Source organism: Callorhinchus milii, unplaced genomic scaffold, assembly GCF_018977255.1.
Source record: "Callorhinchus milii isolate IMCB2004 unplaced genomic scaffold, IMCB_Cmil_1.0 Scaffold4, whole genome shotgun sequence".
Classification (NCBI taxonomy): Eukaryota; Metazoa; Chordata; class Chondrichthyes; order Chimaeriformes; family Callorhinchidae; genus Callorhinchus; species Callorhinchus milii.
In genome coordinates, this window is record NW_024704745.1 from 72562200 (window position 1) to 72582379 (window position 20180).

Genomic DNA, 20180 nt, shown 5'->3' on the forward strand with positions numbered 1-20180 from the left:
CTTCCTTTTCATACAGCACACTTAGCAAGATGACTCCAAGTTCTTCACAGAAAGTATAGTGACAGTGCCTTCGTAGGCAAACGCAGCAGCCAATTTGCGCGCAGCAATATCCTACGTGGATGAGAAATTATTTCTCACCAATTTACTGCATCAGCAAAGGATGTTCTGTGAAATAACAGTTTGTTTTCACATTGTCTGAAAGGCCCTGCAACACCGTAGTAACTATCACTTCTAGTCTAGGCCTAATTAACAGACACAGACATGTTCTTACAAAAAAAAATCAGGCATAGCAGGGATCCATATGGGTTCCCATGGCAACACTTCTAGTCTGGAAGAAGTGGTCAGAGTTAAAAGCAAAATTATGGAGAGCGAGAACAAGCTCAGCTAAACAGAGAAGTGCAGTCTGAAATCACTTGTCAGTACAAATCTCACCGATTTCCAAGTCTCACACCCAAATCTCACAGATTTAAACATTGCACTGTTTTGCTTGAATAAGTTATAGCTTGTGACAGATTCAAGCTATAATATTTCCCTGTTGTCAGTCAGTTAAGCAAATCCTCAACATCTTTGCTTGTGAGTACTAGTCAAATCATAATACTCTATTGCAGCAGCTTCCTATCCACCACAATACAGCCACTAGCAAAAGCAGGATATTGCAAGAAACTCTTAAATGTGCAATAATTATAATGAATAAATATTTGGACCTCTCTCTAAAGCACTGACACATTTCAGAATTGTGATCTAAAGCTTTCAATACACATTGGCTACTAATACTGCAAACGATGTTATCCTAAATATATTTCTGCACTACATTATTTTAAGGTTGCCAGAACTCAGCAATTTCACCCCAAAAATCAACTAACTGAAAAGTAACTTTAGCATTTCATTTTTGAATATCTTTGAGGTCAATCATAGTCAATAATAGGATTGTTATTATTCACTTGCCTAATAATCTCATTGATATTTATTTTTGGAACAGTGTGATGCCACTTATTGATACTGGTGTTCTGTTTTACAGAGAATATTCAATCGAAATGTTTCCACTGCCCACAGACAAAAGAATGGATCATGGTTTGCAATGAGCTGGTGAATGAGGGATGGGCAAACTGACCAAACGACATGCTCACTGGGACCAGTGGAGAATGAAGCCTTCTAAAAATTGGCTGAACATTTACACATTCAAAACCATTCTCACCAAGGTACCATTGTAGGACAGGCCCCATTGCAGAAACAGCCCCAGAAGATTAGGATCCTGTACAAATGATGTAAGCCTTCAATTAGTCTGTCTATTCACAATTCCCCAGCACTGTAGCTCATTATTGCTGCTCAGCCGTACCTTGACATATATTTGAAAAATCATTTTTACCTTTATTTCCCCACCTACGACTGGAGCATCAAGCACGTTTAATCCAAGTGGCAGCTTTTGGAAGATGGATATCACTGGAATATCCAACATTGTGATATACAGTAATTGGATCTAACCGGTGACAATTCATAACAGGAATCGTTCATAACTTCTGATGTTATTCAGAACGGTGCCACCTCTCACCCATGGGAACTCTGCTCTGGAAGTAGATCACATCAAGTTGCCAAGGCCCACTTCACATTATCAAAATCATAGAAGGAGTCACTATTTGCGACTTGGTTGCAATTGTCAATGAAGAGCCAATGAAAACTGAACTTCATCCATCAGTCTGGTCTGGACGACGTGAAAGAGTTACATATCCACAGTATTCCAAGGTACCACTGATAACAGACCAGTAAGCCTGACTCATTGGGAGACTTGGAAGCGTAGACCAGTTACTAGGAGCAGGAATTCTTCAAATGCGGCTCCTGTTAGCCCAAAAGGCCAAAGGGTAGGTTGAGTTAAGTTGGACATGCAGCAGGAAGTTTGTCAGACACTGCTTGTAGTGCAATTTTAGCTGGTTGAACCCCAGCATTACACCAACGCACATTTCATTCTGGAATCCCCAACCCTTGGCTCTTGCCAACCTGCGCTGGAAACTTTCCAGAATTAGGTAAGCAGCCAACATCCCTCCAGGGAGAGAGTGTGCATTCCCTTCCAGACACAGGTAACATTTCCATGTGAATGTTGCACCCAAACATTGAACTTTCAGTCTAGTTTGAATATGCCTAGGCATGGGGATAGGTGTTTGCACATGTCAGACACCCGGCCGACCCGTATAAAAAATAATCTAATTGATGCCATCACGAGAAGGGAAGAATAGAGACCTTCCAACATTTTTCTCAAAAGAAATGAATAAAAATTTAACAGTGTGGTATCTCTAGACTCCTCAATACACCTCACATAACAATAGAGAAGCACCTGCTCTCACTTTTAGCTGGGTGATAAGGCATAATGCTGGGAGAACCATGAGAGGAGAAAATACCTTGCATCAAAGAAAAAAACAGTTGATAGATATTCTAGACATTCAAAGGGACAGTTCAATAATACAGTATCACCGAAGGCTCCAATTTAATATCAGAAGTTGCTGAGAACACTGAACAGGTCAGGCAGCATCTATAGAGAGAGGAAAGCAAGTAAAGATTTCAGGTCGATAACCTTTCATCCTAAGGTTATCAACCTGAAACATTAATTCACATTCCCCTCTTCATAGATGCTGCCTGATCTGTTGAGTATTCCCAGGGACTTCTGTTTTCATTTCAGATTTCCAACATCTGCAGTATTTTGCCTTTTGTTTCCAATTTAATATCTCTTGTTTTGCAGTTAATACTGAAGAAGGACTGACTATAAATAGATTTCATCAGTGCATTTCTGGATTTTTAAGTTTGATCAGACTCCCAACAAAAGCACTTGATGCTGTTCCAAAGTTTGATTAATTTTGTTATAAACCATAGATTAAAATAAATATAATCATTGACTAGTTAAGAGTATTAGAGATTACCTGGGAGATAAATAAAAATTGAAAAACTGTGACTGTGTTTTTTTTGTTTCACCAGACCCATGTGGAAACCCATCACCATGGTCATCCAAACCAAGCTGAGACTTCCAGGCATCCCACCTACACATGGAAATTCCAGAGACAGATTGTGAGAATGGATTGCACACTCCGTTTACCTAATTACGAAAAGTATTATGCACAGATTGGCAATAGCCAAGGTTTGACGATCCCAGAGTGTGCTTTGGGGTACTGCTGGAGTCTAACCAGCTATAACCGTATAGTGTGCCATTGATATCACTGTCTGGCAAGCTTTTCCGCTGCTTGTCCAGCTAGGACCACCCTATCCGTTAGGGTTTTGACTTGCAGAGTTAACATGAGCTGTGTTGAATGATTCCCTACCCCCAGTGAATCTGACAGGCAATGCAAAACACAATAAATATATATTATCCAACTGTACCAGAATATTGACACAAAATGGTGCACAGCTACTGTTGCAAAACCGTGCAAACAATAAACACTGAGAGGCCTGTCTTAGGTGATAAATTATCAAAATAAAGTGTCGAAGCAAAAGAGGCAACAGAAAAGCAAATGTCACCAAGAAATTCAAATAGCAAAACACGTTCAAAACTGTATTTTCTGAAATTCAAAATAGAAATAGTAAACGTATTTTGGTGAGGATATGAATGTATTATTATGAATATATTCAAAATTTAACCAAAATCGAGTGTTTTCAGGTGGATTTCAGAGGATCCTGCGTGACCATTCAAATGGAGAACAACAACAAATTTGTATAGCGCCTTTCACGTCAGAAGGACGTCCCAAGACACTGGAGAGTTGGGAATCTGCACCCGAGCTGTTGGTTGGGATCAGGACGGGTGGAGGACTGGGAGGGTTGGGGTAGGAGGGAGACCAAATACATGGTCAAAGAGGAGGGTCATGAGATGGGTCTTGAAGAAGAAGTAAGTCTCTCCTGGGGTTCTGGCCAACAATTTTACAGATTAATTGGTCATTCACCTGTTTATGGGACATGGATGCCACGTTTGTCCACAGATAGCCAAGAAATATAATTCTTATACAATCTGAAATAGTGCTCTACTTTGTTCTTTCTAAATGAACAAGATAAAAGATTTGTAGTTGGAGTTGTGATAGTGGTTATGGGGAAAAATGCACAATTAAAATAGATGCATTGAGGTACAACACTTCCTTCCTGTTCTAGTTTCTGAGGTCTGCTGGGAGCATTCACAAAAAGAATTTACATTCTCTGTAGCTGACGTGATGATGTTGTATCCATTCGATAGGTTAGTTACTGTGAACTGTTGGCTCACACTATAAATCTGCATTCTGGTCAGGGACTTAATTTCTTCATTGTAACCGAAAATGATACCTGCTCTGAAGGAGGAATATCCACTTGGGCAACACTAATGAACCATTGTTGAGAAAAGAGGATACTTGAACTAACCAAATTAAAGACTAAAGGCGAGATGAACTTTGACAACCACCCCCCCAAACACGCCCACACACACATACAGAGAACAGAATATATCAGACTCCCAACAAAAGTACTTGATGCTGTTCCAAAGTCTTCAAAAAGGATAATAAGAATAGCATCTACTTGTAAAGAATGTTGGATATTAGCCTATTATGGCTTAATGAGTCCATTTTTAATACCTTAACATTTGCCAAAACAAAACAACACTCTCTGTAAAACAAAATTGCAACCAGGTATCTGACACATGTGAAAACCAATCACCATGTTTAAGAGTATCCAGACTGAGTTCTACATATGTATACTCTTTGTAGAATGCTAAATTAAATTCCATTCATATCATAGCTGTTAACACATTAAAAGTAATACCAAGAACTCTGTAAAACAGTACTGCATGTAATTATCAAAGCAAAGAACACAAAAATAGTTTAGATTGGTACTCCTTTGAGTACAAATTGCCACACAGTTAAATGTTCACCAAAACAACAAATTTGGGATTTTGAGAATTCATCTTTTCTTATAAGAGGGGAGGGGGCAACAGGCTGCCAGGTGTTTAGCACACACTTAAACCCCTTATTGTGATTAAGAGTCGTCTCTTACACCTAGCAACCAAGAAACCCACAAGTGTTAGTTTTGGTTGTCAGTTTTGGAGTGAACTCCATGGGGTTGGGGGGGTGGAGGGGCTGAAGACACAATATCTATACTGCATATGTCTGGACAATACAGGTACAGATTGGTAGAGTGTAAGATACCAATGTAGAATTGGGGGTCCTGATGGTTTCACTGTTTTTTTCTTAAAAACTATTTAATGTAATCTTTCACTAGGGACAGAAATCAGTATAAATTCAAACTGCCCTAAGGTATAGGAACAGGAGTTGGCATTCTGCCTATCGAGGCTGTTCCAGCATTTATAATCGATCATGGAAGATTTCTGAATCCCATTTCTCCACCCTTTTTACATATCCCTTAAGACCTTACCTACTCTTCAAGCTGTTGATTTTCTAATCCTTTGCAGCTTTCCAAAAAGTGTTGAGAAATGTTGCAGGTTTCAGTCTCTACCGAGTTAGATGATTTTATCAAGGACATGAATGAGGGAGCTACAGCTAGTCACAGTGCTCTGGGTTATGGAGAGAATAAAGTGTGAATACAACAGACAACATTCACTGTCAGTCTCAAACGTCAACATTCATTGTTGCACTCACACATCAACATTCAATGTCACACCCGTGGGCCAATATTTATTATTAAGACTCACACATCCACATTCACTATCAGTCTCACACGTAAGCATTCATTGTCAGGTTTACATGCAAATGGCCAGTTGGGTAAAGTGAATCCAGTGTCCTTGGTCCCAAGCCCTAACGAGAGTCAGAGGGTGAGAATAATTGCTTTCAAAAAAATCCTTCTCCAGTTAATCTGTTCTTTTGCAGAACAGGCTCAATGGACTGAATGGCTTCCTCGTGTTTCTATGTTCCTATCCATCTCCACATTATTTCCTATGTTACTGNTTTGTTTTAAATCTTCCTGCAGATTTGTTGTCTACTTCTGTGCTCCATATACATGTTCCCTCATTAAACTAATGTTCAGTAGCTATGATCATCATCCCTAAGATCTATCTATCTTGGTATAACTTCTATGATTTGTGATCTTGGCCCCAATACTGCAGCCAGTATCAAGCCTGAAAAGACCTTTGTACTTTCCAGACGGTCCTTGACCAGCTCCCTGGAATACCACTTATCTCAGTCTATAGGGCTATTATGGTGTGAAAGACAGTACCATAAGTGATGACTGAGGCGGTGTCAATTACATCACACAAAAACTAAATTAGATGAACCCTTGAAGAATGAAGATACAAAGTAAAACATCTGTAGCCAACCCAGGGATCCATTCCAATGGGTAATGAATTCAGGCGCAATAAATCAGTTTATATTCCAATAATTTATTTAGGTCTGAAAGCTAAACTTCTGTTACTTGAGACTAATACTGTATAGAAGTATATTGTAGCATTGATGTCTCAACAACAAATTACATTGTATAGTGCCTTTCACATCAGGAGGACGTCCCAAGGTGCTGGACAGTCAGGGGTTTGTACCCAAGCTCGGGTTGGTATCAGGAGGAGTGGAGGGGAGAGAGGGTAGAGTAGGAGGTTGATCGAACATGCAGTCGAAGAGGAAGGTCTTGAGACGGAAGGAAGCAAGGGAGGGACTGAGGTGATGGGACTGGGGGATGGAGTTCCAAAGGGTGGGGGCAGAGAAGCTGAAGGCCCGCCCGTGATGGCAAAGTGGGCCAAGCAGGGGATATGGAGCACGCCGGAGCCCATTGAGCGGAGGAAGCGCACCGGTAAATCTGGAGTTAGCAGGTCACAAAGGGAGGGAGGAGCAAGGCTGTGGAGGTCTTTGAAGGATTCAATTACATTGAGAAGAAGTTCTAATCTTTAAGATGCTAGAGTTATTGCAATTAGTGTTTGAATGTAAAACATTCATTTTCATGAAGTCAGTTTTCCCTGGAGTGATAATGCGGGGCTAACGGTTTAAAATATCTATAATTAGCTTAACTGCCAACATACCACACAGTATTTACTTACTCACAAGGAGCATCTGCACCATCACAAATGATAATGAAGAAAATTCTGAATTTGGCTTACATCTATACATTGTACATATAACTAAATCTTAAAGAACATTAGGTTGATTCTTGCACAAAGCCTGGCATATGTCCCTGGTTACGACATTTTTTAGAGTGGCACCCTTTGCTTGCTGTTCTCGATACAGCAATACAGCTTCATGTATTGTTTATCCCTCCCCAGTTTGTCTGTCCAGCTGAAGCTTTAGCAAACAACTCCCATTTTATTCAATAGCATTAGTATAGCACCGCAGACATTTACCTGTTTTCCATCAAGTGTGTACAAACGTTTCACTGCTCCCGAATCCAACTTGATGGCATCGGTGATATCTGTAAGAACCTGCTCAAATGAATGGGCGGTCTTCTTATTCAGAAGAATCCGGACGGCTTTCCGTGGCTTCACACCACTCCTAATGATGGTGACCAATTTGGGTCGAATGAAATCTTTGTTCTCTTTCGACTCAACGGGAATAGCCTTGGCACTACTGAGAGATGGTGGTGTTCTTCCAGATGCAGTTGCCTTGACATTCACTGACCAGTTGGGGTTTACATTCTTTGTGTAGTCCAGTTTCCGAAATAATTCAATAGATGCGCAGACGTAGCTCTCTCCTATGGATAAGACAATGATTCAATCAATGTACCAATAAACATAATGGATCTTCATTTATTACAGTGAAAGTATAGTTAGACTAGACTAAAACTAGATTAGAAAAGAATACATTTCTTCACCCAGAGTTGTAACAATATGGAATGCACTACCCCAGAAGACCTGCAAAGCAGAAGTTAATGGAAATAATTATAATCCTTGCATTTGATATAACACCTTATCATGTATTCGAGATGTCTCAAAGCGCTTCACAGAATATACTGGAAAATGAATTACTATATATTTTGTGGGCGAAACGCGGCAGCCAATTGCGCACAGCAGTGTCCCACAACCAGTCATGGATTGAAGTGACCAATTTATTATTTTATTCTTTTTGAAGGAATTGTTACCCCTGGAAAAGCAATCTGCCAACTGACTAACAACCAGTTTCCTACTTTAAAAAAATCAAACCCAGGTCTCTCGCTTGCGAGGCGAGTGCTCTAACCACTGAGCTGTAGGACTCCACAGGATGTTTAAAAAGGAGATGCTCAGACACTTGGAAAGTAAGGCTATTAAGAAAAAAATGGGATGCAACGATCCACCGTAATAATATGAAATCCTTCCTTGCAAATTGATATAGAGCCTTATCACGTGGTTGAGACGTCTCAAAGCTCTTCACAGAATATACCGTAAAGTGAACTGACTGTATATTTTGTGGGTGAATCTAATGAAATGGTATGTTTGACTACTTGAATGGCCTCCTCCGATTTTTGGGTTCCTAATAGTGTGCAAGTTATTCAACTGTGAGAACAATTACAACTGAACACAATACTGTCTCATTCAACATCACGTGCAACTACCTTACATTAGGAGTCACTGGATTGCAGCATACCCCCAATGATTTTTCCTCTCCCAAAACCATGAGACTTTATTAGATAAATAGATTTCCCCTGTATAGCCTGGAAACTCAGTCATCAATGTCATTTCTCTGCCAACAGGATTCAGAAGTCTAGACTGCAGCACTGCTGATTTTGCCAAAGGGTGACACTCAAAATAGACTCAATGCTCCTACAGTGGATGGACAGTAAACTTCATAACAAGATAATGCTTACGTTTGACACAGCACATACGACAACTTCACTGTTGTGAAGGGGCAATAACTGCGTATTTGCTTGTAAATGCAGCAGCCAATTTACGCACAGCAAAACCCCACAAAAATATGGTGAATGACCTTTTATTTGGATGATTGTTCGCCAGGACAAACTCCCTTTTCTATACAAATCATATTATGTGACCTTTGATGTCCTTACTCGTGCTGAAAATTAAGCGGATTTGCTCATCTGCATCACCCTCTCCACTCCCTCCCCTCACCCCTCCATCCAACGTGAAATCCAAGGTGATGGGCTTCCTTATGTCGACAACGGAAAAGATAACTCACTATCTTGCTCACTCAGCTGTCTCTTCCTCTTCCTCCATCACCCCTCACCCAATCTCCCCTCTCTCCTCCTTCCACAACTTCAAGCCTATGCTCCTCATTGTCAACACTGACAAATTCATTCAATACAGATAAATACAAGGTATTACATAAGAGAAGCAAAAATGATGAGGCAGAATTTTCCAAGAAATAAGTTGAAAGGAGTGTTAAGTGCTTCATTACTCATCATGTCTAAACAGTATGAGACAGCAAACATCAAGCCAAAGAAACAGAGGAACAGCAGTAGGTCATTTAGCCTATCAATCATGATCCACCATTAAGTCTACAGGAATCTCCTTTAATTCCATTTCTCTGCCAATTGTTCTCTTTCCCTCAATACTGTATCCTTACAAGGTAAGTATTTATCTACCTCTCTTTAGAGTGCCCCAACTGACCCTAGGGAAGGTGTTCTGTAGGGATATGATTGGATAATAATCCCTCCAAAACCAAAAACAATAATAAATTGGTCAGTTTCAATCTACAACTGTTTGTGGGACATTGTTGTGCGCAATTGGCTGCCGCATTCGTCCAAACATACACAGTCAATTCACTTTACAGTGTGTTCTGTGAAGAGCTTTGGGACGTCCTCCCGACGTGAAAAGCGCTATATCAAATGCAAGGATTATTATTATTATTATAGGCCAAAGGACCTTCTTCATCCAGACCAATCTTCTGATCTTGTGATATCTAGGAACATTTAATTCTTGTTTTTTCTGGGCCATCCTGCTGTTTCACTGACTTAGCCATTGCTTTATGATCATGCTCATTTATTTTGGATTCCCTAAATAGAGAGATGTGTTTTGGTATAGTTTTTTGGCAATACCTACTCACAACAATCAAATCATCCCTCAATATCCTGTCTTCAAAAAAACCTGTATAACCACAGTTTATTAAGCATCTCACCATCGTTAAATCCTTTGATCCAAACTATTATCTTGGCAAATCTGGATGAAGAAAGCCCTCTGGTCCATCTGATCTGATCCCTCAGGATACCCACCCTACTATCCTCCCATCACAGATTAAAATTTTGTTTTTTAATTGAGTCCAATGTCCTAGCCTTAATCAACCTTCCTGATAATTTATTCCAGTCATTAATTACCCTGTGGGTAAACAAAAAGTTACTAGCATCTATCCTGAAATTGCCCTTTGCAACTGAAAACAAATGTCCTCATGTCCTACTCTTCAGGTGCATCCTGAAGTATTGTTCTGGCTTTATTTTTTTAATCCCAGTTAAAATGTTTACATCTCTATAAGGTTGTCATCTCTCAAAATTAAAGCTTGTCTAATTGTTGATCCCATAACACTGAAGATCATCCTTGTTCTCCTCTGCACTGTCTCTAGGGCCTGGGCAGTGCCCTTATATCATGGTGACCAGAACAGTGTGCAGTACTCTAGGTGTAGCCTGACCAGATCATTAGATAGTCTGAGTATCATTTCTGGGGATCTAAGCTCAACTTCTTCAGCAATATAGCCCCATCTATGAACTCTTGTGATAAAGCTCTGCATCCCAATAGCCTTCTTGATTCCTCTCGGCACCTATGAACTAGTTTTTAATACCTTTAGTACCTGCATCCCTAGACCCCTCATCCATTATCTCACCATTTAGGATGGATTTGCACCTGGCAATCTTATATCCAAGATTTACAAGTGTTCATTTTGTTACTTTGAACTACATCTGTTATTGCTTTGCTGGTTTAATCGATCAATATTCTTTGGCAATTTCCTGCTCACTTCGTCATTCAATGTACTGCACATCTTAATGTCATCGGCATACTTTGATACATACCCCTCTATTCCTATATCCAGGTTAATTATATATAGCATGAAAGGCTGAGGCCCCAACACCTATCCTTATGGGACATCACTTCTCATTCCCTGAACTCTCTGCCAATCAGAGCATGAAAATAGGTACACAGGTGCCTGGCTACATTGCCAATTGAGTTGAATTCAGATTCTTGAAAGTTTTCCTCAAACTGTACAATGTTTTCAGTCCTGCTACCCCTGGAGTACAGTATTCTCTTCAACCGTGCGATCAGCTCCCCTCTCGACTCTCTACTCCCTCACTCCCTCCCTTCTCTCCCCTCACCCTGACCATTTCCCCCCTGCTCGGGTCCCGACCCAACTGTCCAGCGCCTTGGGACGTCTTCCCGACGTGAAAGGCGCTCTATAATTGCAATCATGTTGTTGTTGTTGTATTCAGTTCTTGTTGCCACAATATAAGGAGGCCACCTAAGCCTTAAAGGTACTGCAGAGGAAAGCAATATAACCGATCCTTCACATTAAAGGGAAGAGCAATTAAAAATGATAAGATAAGCTAGGGTTCTTCAGCCTTGAAGAGTGATGTCCCAAGAGTGGATCTTCTTGAAATGTTGGTACTCTAGATGGATCAGAACGAACAAGATTAAAAGATTTTCTTCTTAAGCTTTCTTATGATTTTGTGAAATTGAGAATACAAACAGCACCTTTATGCCTTAGAGCTGGACTATGACCTTAACTGTGTAATTAGTTTGCAATATAAAATAAAATGCATCACATAATATTAAGCTCTTCTACCAATCAAGCTTGGCTTGCATCAATCTAATCCAAGTCAATAACCAAAGTCAATAATTCGTCCAATTGACAAGTTAGTTAGACTTCATACATCAAGAAAGGAATTCAACACAGAGCTGAGGGTGGCAGGTGTCAACATTCACGATATTAAAGTATAGTTGATAAGTCAGTGAAACATTGCTGAAATACAATCATGTTTTACCGTGCTTACACTTTAAACTTATTTATTGTCATAATAAAACACAATTTAGGATTTCAGCTGCTTTCTTTCAGGCCAAGAGCATATTGATTTTGAGAAAAGCCTTCACTTTTTTTGTGTAAATATCATTAATCAAATATTGCATCAATTAAATTGTGCATGAAAATTATGTGAAAGTAGAATTAGCAGGATTCTTATTTCAGCTTTTATGAACAGAATGAAAGATGGCAGTCTGGCTCAGCTCTTGTGACATGAAAAGTGCTATACAAATGTAATTTTGTTGTTGTTTTTTAGTCAGAAAAGTTGTGCGTTGAAGCCACACATTTGGACTTTGAATTCAAAGTCTAGGCTAAAACTCCAATACAGTGCTGAAGGTGACAGGTGCCATCCTTTGGATCAAGCATTAAATCAAGGTTCTATCTGCGTGTTCAGATGGATGTTAAAGATCCCATGCTCAAAAGGAAAGGGGAATTTCTCCCATTATCAACTACAATCACCCAGATAAAATTGGTCAATTCACTTCTTGGTTGATTGGGAAACTGCTGTGTACAAAGTGTCTGCTGGGTTTGGTTTTCCCAATAAAATATCCAGTCCCAACACTTCAGAGTAAATCCTGTGAAGAGCTTTGAGACATCCTCCTGATGTGAAAGGCACTATATCAAATGCAAGCATTATAATTGTTATTATAATGAGGTTACCGTTAGTACTATGTGCAACCCATCAGTTGGTACATTTTTCATCATTAGTAACCTTTGGATTAAAATACAGATTATTTGGTAAAAGTTCTGTCTCTACTTAGGCTGGAAATGCAATCACAAATGGGCTGAAAATGTTCTTCATCCGAAAGTCCCGTGTGCTGCTTGGCTCCAATCAGCAAACTCAATGCAGACCTGGGCTAAATCTTGCACCTTAGAGGAGCTTTTAAAACGTATTTATTATTCAAATGTATCTGCATTTATGATAATATTATGATAATATGATAATATTTACCAAATACAGATTATTTGGTAAAGTTCTGTCTCTACTTCGGCTGGAAATGCAATCTCAACCATTAGTAAATAATCAGCCCCAATGATAAAGTAAAGGCTGGTGTTGCCACAAGGAAAAATGTCTATTGCCACACAACCCAGGTAGAATTTGTATAAAATAGATGGTGTTCTTTTCTGCTAAGCACTCCAATCATACCAGAAACATAATAGTACTCTTATATAAACCAAAAAATTGGGACAGGAAGTCTATCTCTTACTGTCCTCTGCTGACATTTTAAAACTGTCAAATCAAGAGTTGGATTCGTAACTGGGTCAGTTGATTCCAGAGGCCAAACACAGTGAGTCAGCAACTACTGTAGCAATCACTGGGATCATTTAGGCTTCAATCAACTTTAATATAAATGAAGTTCACAATAATGACAAAAAAATCACCATGAATTACCTGGACTCGGTGTTTATTGAATAAACAGTGTGGCACATTACAAATTAAAACACGGCTGCTCTCTGGAACTCCATCTGCCTTGTCCCTTCCCTCCCACCTTCAATATTATCATAAAGGCAGATTTTTTTTTAATAATAAATACATTTTAAAAGCTCCTCTAAGGCGCAAGATTTAGCCCAGGTCTGTGCTGAGTTTGCTGATTGGAGCCAGGCAGCACAAAAGACTTTCGGATGAAGAACATTTTCAGCCCATTTAATAATAATCCTTGCACCTATATAGGCTAAATATATAGGCTACAAAGTCAAAATGTCTAAAAGTACGTCATATTAATTGCTGTTATATTAAAAGTTGTGGGAAAACGCAGTAACATTTTGTGCACAGTAATGACGCACAAACAGCTATGAAGTGAATGATCAGTTTTATATGGAAGATTGATGGTCAGGACACTGAGAGAAACTCCTTTCTCTTTTCAAATAATGTCCTGTGATTTTAAAGTCCATCTCAGCGAGTAGATGAGAGCACATGCCATCTTTGACAATATAGTCCTGCCCCTGTACAATAATGAGTCAGCCTGGACTATGCATTTAATAACAATAATAATAATTTACATTTATATAGCGACTTTCAAATCAGGAGGATGTTTCAAAAGTGCTTCACAGTGCGGACAGGGAGCATAATCTTGGGAGTGGGGGGAGCTGAGGAAGGTGGAAGGGATAGTTGACCAAAAGGTACAGTCAAAAAGAAGGTCTTAAGGAGGGCTTTAAAGGGTTGGCAGGAGGGATGGAGTTCCACGGTGCGGGTGCAAAATGGCTGAAAGTTTACTCTCCCATGATGGGGGAGGTCGGGCAGAGGACACGAGGCTTGAACTCACAATCTTCCGACAGTGACGAACTGGCTCCTGAAAACCTTCGGGATTATCCTGTAAAATAGGGACGATGAGTTGGGGGCTCCAATTTGTGGGTGCATTGATAAAACCTCTGTGCGTTTAAAAACTTTGTCGGGGCTAAAATAGAACTTCTGAACTAGGCTATATGGGGTGATAAGTATTGGGAGACATTCATGGGGGTGCCTGAGAACCATTCACTCGCGAAATTTCCCAATTTCCCACATAGTCAGCCTACCCCTGCCTTCTGACCTAGAGGCAGGAGTGCTACCAAATGGATCATAGCTGACACCTGATCTCATTCTTCTAGAATAGCATCTTTATCATCTCCGTTTTATAACATCATTAAATGGGTCTAATGTCCTGACCTCAATCACCCTTCCTGGTTAACTGTTTCAACTGTTAATTGCCCTCTTTATAAAGAGCGATGGTGAACTTTCACATCCCTAAACTTGTGTCCCTATTTCCTGGTGCCTTGGCATATTTGAAAGTTTTGTTCATTTTCTCTAACCCATTATCTCACAGACCCATTCAGCTTTACCCTGTTACATCTTTCTTTCTGAAACTGAGGAGCCCGACTTTATCTAGTTGATCCTCAAAAGCTATTCCTCTAAGGGTTTAGATCACCAGCCTGTATGGGTCAAGGCTTTGGTTTATGTGATGGTGACCATAATTCCATAGCATTTCCAGGTGAGGTCGGGAAAGAGCACAGCACAGTTTAATCTTGAGAGAAGATGATCATGCTTAAGAATATCCAAACCAAAATGAGAATTCCATGCATCCCACCTATAGATGGAAGTTCCAGAGATGTTTATTGAAAGGGAAAATGAGAAACAAAACAATTAACAGCCCTGGATGCCTTTTAGAAATGCTATGACTGCTTTCAAACATTCTGAGACGCCATCCGGCGTGGAGGGAGCCATATAAATCCAAGATGTTGTTGTTGTTGTTGCATGAAGAAGGGGAGAAATAACTCTCCAACAACTCTGCTGGGAGTTTACATATGTTAAATTTGGATACTACAATTACTATTATTACTATTAATAATAATCCTTTCATTTAGGTTTAGTCAGGAAGACGTCTCAAGGCGCTTTACAGAATTTACTGTAAAACATAGTGATTATATTTTGTAGGCAAACGAGCAAGGCATTATCAGTATACGTTACCATTAATTACCAATATTCACTGTCTACGTTCAAAGATGAGGAATGCATGCTTGGGCAATACACCAGAACATTTGTGAAAGTCATGGATCCATATTCTACTGTCATGAAAATGGAGTCACCTTCAAGGGAGGTGGAAGAATTAAAATCACTTATAAAAAATAACATTTGCAATGGTTTGAGTTAGGTATTTCTCTGAATTAGAAATATCCCTCCATAGATTCCTATTAATGCTTTTTTTTTTCAAAAGTTGCTTCCACTCATTGCAATATTACTTGAAGGATAGTTGAGTTACAAGACGTTTCTTACACAATGCTCCTCGATAATGTACAATTTCTCCACTACCGTCTTATCTTCTACATGAAGTCAACACTCTGATTGATTGTAAAATATTGTACCTTTAACTCAACTTCAATTGTTATTACAGTATAATAACATCATGGACAGAAAAGTGTTCATTTTGACATTTTGTTCCACACAAAAAAAATCCTAGGCACTAAAACTGTAACAAAATGGTGCGTTATTTCCTTAGTTACCTGGGTTCTCTGGCAGGTTACTTGACATTTTGGGAGTGATTTAAGGCCAGCAGGTTTCTGACTTCCCTGGGGAGATGGCATTTAAAATGCATTTCAAGCAATACTGTTTGTTTCTGAGTTTGGTTATTTCTAGAAGCAGCCATGTCCCCATTCGCACCAATATTGCAGAATGGGCAGTGACATATTGTTCAGAATAGATCATCTAATCCACATTCGGCTCCTTATTTTAATCAGTAGACCACTCAAATTCAGCGCATTGCTCTCAGAAATGCAAATTAAGATAATGCTCAATTTTAAACATAAATATCTACGTATATATTACAAATTATATAATGAATTAGGTTTCTGTTAAACTGCCAACATTCAGTTCTGTGCATCAAATCCCATCCATCATCATCACAGATTGAGAGCTTGATTATTCAAAATGGCCACAAGCCTTTGGTATGCCTCCTAATAAAAGCTTGGCACCCAGTTTACTTCATTAAAAATCCACTAAAATATTAATTTTAATAAAGCCAAGCTGGCACATCAGTGAGTGACAAACACCACACTTGTGGAGTAATTGCTCTTGACCAGAGAGCTACTTGTGATCTCTTAGCACAAGAGTCACCAGTGAGAGCAGGTAACAATCAACACATGCATTGCTTAGGACTATTGCTAATAAATATTCTTTTCCCAAAACTAAAACGGGGTTCATTTAAACACAATCAGCAACGAGAAACCGTGGACAATACTGTATATACACCTTCCTTACACAAGGACTGAAGAAAGCAGACAAGCTCCACCCAGCTTTCTCCCCTTTGTGTGTGTGAGTGCAGATGTGCCTCACACCCCAGCCTTTCCTACAGCCTTACAATCTACTGTATTTATCAAAACAGCTGCACTGCACAACCCAAAACTTTCAACATTTTATTCCAAAGAAGCCGTTGCATGATTGTCAGTCAATCTTGTGCTCTTGGTGGGGGTGGGGGGATGGGGGTGGGGCTGCTCTGAAGGTGAATTGTATCACGGAGATGCATTCATTAATTGTCTCTGTATAACTAATATCATTGTATTCTAATTGAGACCTCTGGCAACTATGAAGTCACAGGTCGCCTGTACATTACCTACACTGCATCTCCCCCCCCCCCACCACCCTTTATTTAATGATGATCTCTGTGTTCAAGAATAAGGACCATTCTGAAACCGAGTCCTTGAATTCACTGTATGCTCTTACTTCGTGTCAGCAATAAAATATTCCATTCAAAATGACAACCGGCTTACATTATTGATACAGTCATACCTTCCCCTCCCCCGCAGACAGATTGGGAGCTACATTATTCTCAAAGGAGAGTGCCTTCATGAACCATTGTAAGAATTTATTCAAGCATCCATCCATCTATTGTTCAGATACAGACACTTCCCCAACTCAAGCTTGCCCCTTGACTCGAGGGCGAGCTCAACACAAGAACCGCTCTGAAGGTGATACTAAACGTGTTACGTGTACATACTGATACATTTAAAATATTAAAAAATCATGATAATTTGGTCACTCAATCCACCACTGTTGTGCGGGCCACTGCTGTGCGCAATTGGCTGCCACATTTCACGCACAAAATGCACAGTTACTCCACTTTACGGTTTATCCTGTGAAGCGCTTTGAGACGTCTCAACGATGTGATAAAGCGTTATATCAAATGCAAGGATTATTATTCTTACATAAAACAATCACAAACAATGGGCGGATAGATTGTCATGTACAGTGTTGCTATTCTAGAAGAATGCTAGTGTTTTAAATGGCTTTATCGGGTCCACCCAGCTCAGCTATTGACAATGCAAAGAAAATAATCTAAACCGGTAATATTTTTATATGGCCTGAAATGGTTTTTTTTCCCACCCACAATTACAACTGATTGATATCGATTGTGTGGAATCGCAGTGAAGTGTTTATTCATTGCTTTTTATTATCATTTTTTATGATAACACAGACTCGAAGAATAGGAAGGTGGGGCAGAATAGATTCGAGGCTGAAAAGTGGTGGAACTGCTCACAACCCATAGCTGTTAAGTGTTTGTGTGTGTCTGTCTGCCTGCTCTGCAAGCTGGTGTGGACTGCAGGGAGTATTATTATTAAGCGCCTTGTCACGTCGTCAAGACGTCTCAAAGTGCTTCAAAGAATATACTGTAAAAGTGAATTGACTGTGTATTTTGTGGGCAACACATATGACAATCATGCTAGATGTCAGGAGGGTGTTGTACGCTGTATCTATTTGGGTGGGGAGGGGGTTAATTCTGAATATATGTAAAATATAGATGTGTATAAATATATATATACACACACACACAGACCTGCTACTAGCTCATCCATGCTGCTGATCTTCCTGAAGCCATCGATGGTGTAGATGACCCTGACTCCCTGGGGCAGGTTGACGTTATCAGAGAGAGTTCGGGTCAGGTCAGCTAGCAGCGCCTCGAAGGATCGGAACCGGTCCTGGGACACAGCGTACACTATGCCCTTGAAGTAACGATCCCCGTTGCGGTAAAAGCGCACTTTCTTGGCTTTTTTCTCCGAGCTGAGAGTCTGCAGGGTCCTGGTCCGATAGAAGCTGCAGTGAGCGCTGTGCGTGGGGCTGGGCAAGCCATTGACTCTGGATGCTCTGCTGTACCTCATCCCCTTGTCTCTCTCATCAAAATGTTCAAACTCCAACTCTCTGTCAAGAGACATCTTGAGCTGATCTGGAATTATTTTTTTAAAAGCAACAAACAACAACCCACACAAACAATTAAATTATTATTAAAGGAGACACAGTAAATCCATTCCAGCTTTTCTTTGCATTTTATTTAATATAACATGTGCATTCAAAGCCATTGATCTCTCTGTCTGTCTGTCTGTCTGTACAACAAAGAGAAATCATTGCATCAAAAAAGGGATGCCTCGGTTTAAACAACATGTATGAAAGAGAGAGAGGGAGTGATAAATAACCTGTTTCTTCTTAAAATTGTCAATTTAGAAAATAGTCATTGAGCAAGCATCTCTACTGATGATGGTGATGATGATTAATCTCATTTACATCCAAACACAATGAATGGGTTTGATAGCAAAGGAATATATATATATATCTATATATATATGTAAATCATACATACCCATTTATGGAGGTGAACAGAGTAGATCAACAGAGAAGCTTTTATTTCCAGAAGATTTTCTTCCCAGATGCTTTGTTATTTGGGTGTGGAATGAGAGAGAGAGAGAGAGAGAAAGAAAGAAAGAGAGAGAGAGAGCAGAAGAGGTATGGAGGGAGAGAAATTGCAGTGAATGCCTTTGTTGTGTCGCCAGATTTTTCAGTGTATGTATGTATGTATGTATGTGTGTGTGAGTGAGTGAGAGAGAGAGAGGAGAGTGTGGGCTGCAGCTGCTTTTAGCTATAATTTGCATTGGTCCGTCCCTCATTTAAATTCATCCTTCACACCAGTCACACACTCAATGCATCCTCCCCAGACAAACTGTTAACGGATTGCAAACACCAACACCCTCCCATCTCGACCACCTCATCACATCCAGCTGATAGCCAACTCACCAGTTAATCAAACTTATTTCACATTGCACTCAGCAAAAATAATAAGCTTTCATCTGCCCAGATTCAGAATAAATAACCAGAAAAGACGTGGGTGGGAAATGTGAATGGGAAATTGACTTACTAGGGTGGGTGGGTGGGGGGGGGGGTGAAAAAAACCTGTCTGGAAGCATTTCAGTGATGATAATTCATGTTCATTTCAATGCTAAAAAAAAATGTAGATTTCACGTTGTGGTGATCTGCAGAGCTAACACTCCCACAGGGTTAGCAAGAGAACAAATTATTCTGGTTCGGTGGTGGGAAATATATATTATGGGTGTATATGTGTGTGTGTATATAATTCACATCACATAAACTGTCAAATTCTCATTTTACTGATCAGAGATGATTTCAAGACAAACACAACTTTCCAAATCGTTGAACGTGAAAGCCGGTGTACGTGTGTGGAAGGATTTTTTTGCAAAGGACATCAGATGCAATGAATCTTACACAAAAATGTAAATTTGGTCCAATTTTTCATGGAGTTATTTATTTTTATATATGTTATGCAGCAGTTGTTTAGCATATTATTTGGATGATTGATGTATCCCTGTCTCCTTGGATACCATCAGACTGGCTCTGTGATTATTTGCTGTGACTTGACAATAGGCAAGCCTATCTTACAATGGCATCTGTTAAAATATAGGACAACAGTCAAGTCGTGCGTTTGAGACTGGCTCAGCCTCAATGGCATTTTATAGAGAGAGTTACCAGTCAAATGCTAAAAAAAAGGTATTCCGTATAAATGTATTCCG

The 20180-nt window shown here is 39.7% G+C and overlaps 1 protein-coding gene across 2 annotated transcripts in view; it reads right to left on the minus strand.

Moving 5' to 3' along the window:
- Window positions 1–19306, minus strand: part of dclk1a (doublecortin-like kinase 1a) — a 167566-nt gene extending 148260 nt beyond the window's left edge. For both annotated transcript variants that reach the window (XM_007891262.2, XM_007891263.2), the window contains exons 1-3: window positions 18959–19306; window positions 18161–18547; window positions 7274–7620 (exon numbers count right to left, since the gene is read on the minus strand). In XM_007891262.2, the coding sequence (XP_007889453.1) occupies window positions 7274–7620; window positions 18161–18547; window positions 18959–18962 (738 nt within the window). In that variant the 5' untranslated portion in view covers window positions 18963–19306. The remainder of the gene's footprint in view (window positions 1–7273; window positions 7621–18160; window positions 18548–18958) is intronic.
- Between the last annotated feature and the right edge of the window lie 874 nt (window positions 19307–20180).